The following is a 4,453-nucleotide window of genomic DNA, read 5'->3' on the forward strand; positions in this document are numbered from 1 at the left end:
TCCCGGCACAACTATCTGTGACTATTGATTCCCACAAATTCAATAAATCTTAGAATATACAACATAACTGTATCACCAATGGCTGATGATAATTTCGTATAATTGATTTAATTAATAAATTTTGTCAATATTATAATCCCAGAAGATATATACATCTATTTCTCTATATCTATATATAATTATGGGATGAATTGACTTTGCCTGCTGGATTTAACGGAACTAACTCGCAATCAAACAAGCCACTCGCTTCATCTTGTGATATTTACCTGTTGAGTGTATCGTCGAGAAGCTGGGCAATATTAGCAATTGTGTGCCTAAATCCTCGAAGAATATGAAAGAAATACAAGCTTACTTGCAGAAATTTGGCATTAACTGCAGTCGGAACATCTGTCAAATAAAATTTGGCAGCTTACGTTAGGCCTTCACAGAGTTGGCCAATTTAGAATAGAATAGCCAATTTGGACTCAAAGATAAATCTTACATATTTATTGTAATGTCACAATATCGAGCGATTTATAATATAAATAGAGATGTCACTTGGAAAATTAAGAGAATCAAAGATGCTTAAATGCGAGTGTAGGGATAAACTTATATCTTTTATTCAAAGGCTTTTTTTATTGTTTAATGGTATTCGGAGTGCAGACCTCGAACTATCTCATCCGACTGTTCTGGGTTTTGCCAGAGCTTGGATTTTTGTGTGCCCGGGGGCGACCAACTGCGATGACTTCATCACATCGAGTTTCTGCTGTCAATTCTGATTACCCCTTCGATAGTTCACCCTGTTTCCTCCATACTTTCCTCGGGTAATTCAAGTCAATTTGAACGCCAATATCTTGATTGGCTGTAAGATTGAGCATTTTCTTCAAGGATTAAATTTATTTTGCCTCTTTTTTGATTATCAAATGCAATCTCTCGATTTAGTTCTATTGACGAGTCAGCTTCAAATTGCTTTCCTCAAAAATACCTGCAATTATGTTATACTCTCGCTCCAATAACTTGTACTTTTGCGACAACTATGTCAAGTCTTCTGGCCTTTTTGTCAAAGATGAAGCAGATTAACAACGCTTAAGAATAGTTCGTTGTTCAGTCCTTTCCCGGAAACATTTCAGAGCAATTTACTGATTTTATTTGTACGAAGATGGCCATTTTAAGTTTGAATTATGCTGATTATGCTGATAGTCAATGGAATATTTCCTCATTTTAAAGAATTTGGAGGTATCAATTTATAAAGCCAATCCAGTTATCGACGATCTAATCTTAGATATAGACATTTTTAAATTCTATTATAAAAGCCAGAATCTTTCAGAGGTCCATGCAGTCAGATTAAGGAGTCATGAACACAGTTTAATCCTAAAAGCTTTTCCTTTAAGGATTAGTAGCCGATTATATTTGAATAATTCGATCACATTTAAAGAAAATATTTCACATTAATTGAATATTTGATCAAACAGTGACTTTCCTATTTTCCACAATATATTTTTTGATTCCCTCCACTCCGTTTTCCCATTCTTCATATTTGTTCAGCATCACGCCTATTCGATCAGCACTAAGTACTTTGGGCTTCACCCATAAAACTATCACTTCTTGAGCCAGCTGGTTAATTTGAATCTTCACTAAGTCCAGAGAAGCAGCTTTCATTACCATAAACTCCACGTGGTCTATTGGAATCGCAGCGATTTTCTCCAATTAGCTGAAGGTGATGACTCTATTATTCTTTGGCAAATTAAAAGCCGCTTAAAGAAAAGCCATTAATCTAATCTTTTGATCTAGAGAATCTTTTGCTTCCTTAAGTTGCGCCTAAATTATTTATAAACTTACGTTTCTACTGAATGCATCTTTGATGACCTTGTAGTAAGTTTAGATGTCTCCTTTGTTAAAAATGACCAGCATTTCGTAGACCCATCTGTACTCCGAATCATTAAGCGACTGCAACATTGGCTGCTCCATCAGTTCTGAGAAATTGTAGATTTGTGGAGAAGCTAGGAGGGCAATTCCCATATCGGAAAGGAGCTTCACTTTGATATTTTATTATATTTATTGGGCTTGGGTGTAGGCGAGGTACTGGAGCGCGTGGTCATAGAATAGCTTTTGCTTGTTCTTTTGGAAGTAGTAGTTCATGGCAAACCGGTAAAAAGTCGAGTAGACGAATGCGTCGAGCTACTTGTGTTCTTTTAAGAACTTATCCAATTTTTGGTAGATTTCTGAGCATTTGTCTAAATCTTCAGCAGTCGTATAATAGTTTGCCCGCAGACCTGCAACAATGGTCTTGGTTTCTTCAGTGAAGGCCTACTTTTCTTCGAAGTGGGTCAGGATTTATATGGCCTTGGGAGTTTCGACGTTCACGAGAGTCTCCTTAACAATTTTCAAGTGGTTTATTTGATCGATGTTTCGACTGAACTTCCTAATGAACTCTTCATAGAAATCGTATTACAGCTTTCCTTTGATCTACTTGCTGAATATGAATTCCAAGACAGATTGAGAAAGCTCATGCCAAAGTCTAACATTCACAAAGTGAGTACTTTTTGTTGAAAAGGTTTTCAAAGCTATCGAGGAGTTCTGCTTTTGCTGGAAATTTCTCCTGATACTTTTTTAATATGGGAAATGCCATTGATTTTAAATATATTTTAAATTAGACATCCGCATTTCATTTATACTGACTGCATTATTATTTAATTTTTTCAACTACTTCATTCATTCATTCCAGATGCAATAAACTACTTCATTCAATATTCCATATGCAATCAAAGTGTTTCATGTCTTCTCAACCAACTATATCAACTTCTTCGGGTTCTGAGTTCAGGCTCACGCAAAAATGAAGCTTCTCTCCTTTCCCTAAAGCATAGGACATCTGCTTTGATCCGGATTCATCGCCGTTTTTAATGAAACGGATAACTTTGGATTTAGGGTTCACCTACACTGTCACGGAGTCCCCTTGATTGAAATACCAATCAGAATACAGCTCATTCACAGCCGAATCGTGGTCGGACCAAGAATACCCATCGTAAGATATTTGGTATGAGCCGTGCCCCAAGCTGCCCGACATGAACTCAAACGCTCCTTCCACTTTGCTTCGAATAGCAACTCCCACTGTAATATAAGAGGAGAGAGAAACCATCTTAAATGTCACCCTTTGGGTTTTATGGTTGGAAATAGCCGGCTCACAGAGAGCAAAGTAGTTGTAGTCTGCATAGCTCGATATTTTGACTTTTTTCTTGTCAACGAGAGTCAACCCAGAATGCTTCAACTGGTTGCTATATTAAAATTTCTTCGAAGACCCTTCGGGCCTAAACATTTCAATCAAGTACGTATTGATTTAGTTCTGTTTGATGGCATCAGCAATGGCTGCATGTTTTTCCTGGAGCTCGCTGATGTTGGAATTGATCATTTTACTGTAAATCGATCCGTCTTTATGATCCTCGTCATAGAACTTTCTCCATTTGCAGGTATAGCTCCCGAGAAATTTGACAAATCCTTTCGCATCCTTCTCTAGTAGAGCATTCTTTAAATTATTTACAACGTTAAACTCACACTATTCTTGCATTTCAATAAAGTACTGTTTCATGGCGATCACCATCATATGCTTCATCCTCTCCTATTTCATTATGGCTTCACTATCGCACTGCTCGTTCATTGAGCTTTTTAACGCGTCTATTGTTGCGATAGCCCACAGATTATTGTTCATGGCTTCTATATCTTTTTCTATTGTTTGTAGGAACTGCTTAATCGGCTTTAGTTAGTGCCCGTGATGCAAACCCTTTTATTTATTGTTTGCCTCATGTGCGCACAGCACACACAAAGCCCTGTTAATTTCGCAAGTTTCCTCAATACAAAAATATGAGGCATTCTAATCTTCATGGCCTTCCACTGGACAATTCAGCTTTAGAGAGTATGTATGGTTCATTATATATAAATTATCGATACACCTGATCATCTAACTGGAAAAATACTCACTATATCTCAGCTGCTATTCTTCAGCTACTATTCCTCAGCTTCTATTTCTTAGTTTAAGTAATTAAAACAATTGGCATGTCTAAAGTATTCACTCTTATGGCAGGCAGATTGCTATCTTGTGAAATATATAAACAAAGATTAAATAACTCTTTATCATTGATATACTCCTATGTAATTACAGCTACAAAATATGTTCTATAGTTCATCAATGCTCAAACTATACATATTGATTTTGTATGAATTAATCTAGATTATGTAGTAAAGTCTTTGATGTGCAAACGTATCTTCTTATCATGATAAGCTTATTATATAATTGAAGAACATTCATTCATCACCAATAAATGTTTAAAAAGTCAGCATAATTCAATTTGCATATGAAAATTCCTGAATCATGCGACATTAGTGAAGAAGCTTGGCTTTTATTTCCTCTTCGGCCCAACACGGAATTCGGTCTTTGCTTGGAATCCTCCCATTTTCAGTCTTTTGGTATTGTATAGTGTGC

The 4,453-nt window shown here is 36.3% G+C and overlaps 1 protein-coding gene across 1 annotated transcript; it reads right to left on the reverse strand.

Annotated features, from left to right (window-relative positions):
• Positions 1 to 1,424: 1,424 nt before the first annotated feature.
• LOC148298750 (uncharacterized) lies at positions 1,425 to 2,491 on the reverse strand. The gene is made up of 2 exons (XM_088276667.1): positions 1,879 to 2,491; positions 1,425 to 1,680 (listed from the first exon to the last, which is right to left on the reverse strand). The coding sequence occupies exons 1-2, from the start codon at positions 1,996 to 1,998 to the stop codon at positions 1,444 to 1,446; spliced, it is 357 nt and encodes a 118-aa protein (XP_088132793.1). The 5' UTR covers positions 1,999 to 2,491; the 3' UTR covers positions 1,425 to 1,443.
• Between the last annotated feature and the right edge of the window lie 1,962 nt (positions 2,492 to 4,453).

The sequence above is a fragment of the Brachycentrus maculatus genome, unplaced genomic scaffold (genome assembly GCF_059751285.1).
Source record: "Brachycentrus maculatus isolate JH-2025_06_01 unplaced genomic scaffold, ASM5975128v1 h1tg001645l, whole genome shotgun sequence".
Taxonomy (NCBI): Eukaryota; Metazoa; Arthropoda; class Insecta; order Trichoptera; family Brachycentridae; genus Brachycentrus; species Brachycentrus maculatus.

Bases quoted from the DNA above. Each gene is read 5' to 3' on its own strand.
- LOC148298750 (XM_088276667.1), bottom strand. From the start codon at position 1,998: ATGGGAATTGCCCTCCTAGCTTCTCCACAAATCTACAATTTCTCAGAA. The intron at 1,681-1,878 runs TTTAACAAAGGA...AGCTAATTGGAG, and splicing joins TCTACGAAATGCTGGTCATT to AAAATCGCTGCGATTCCAAT.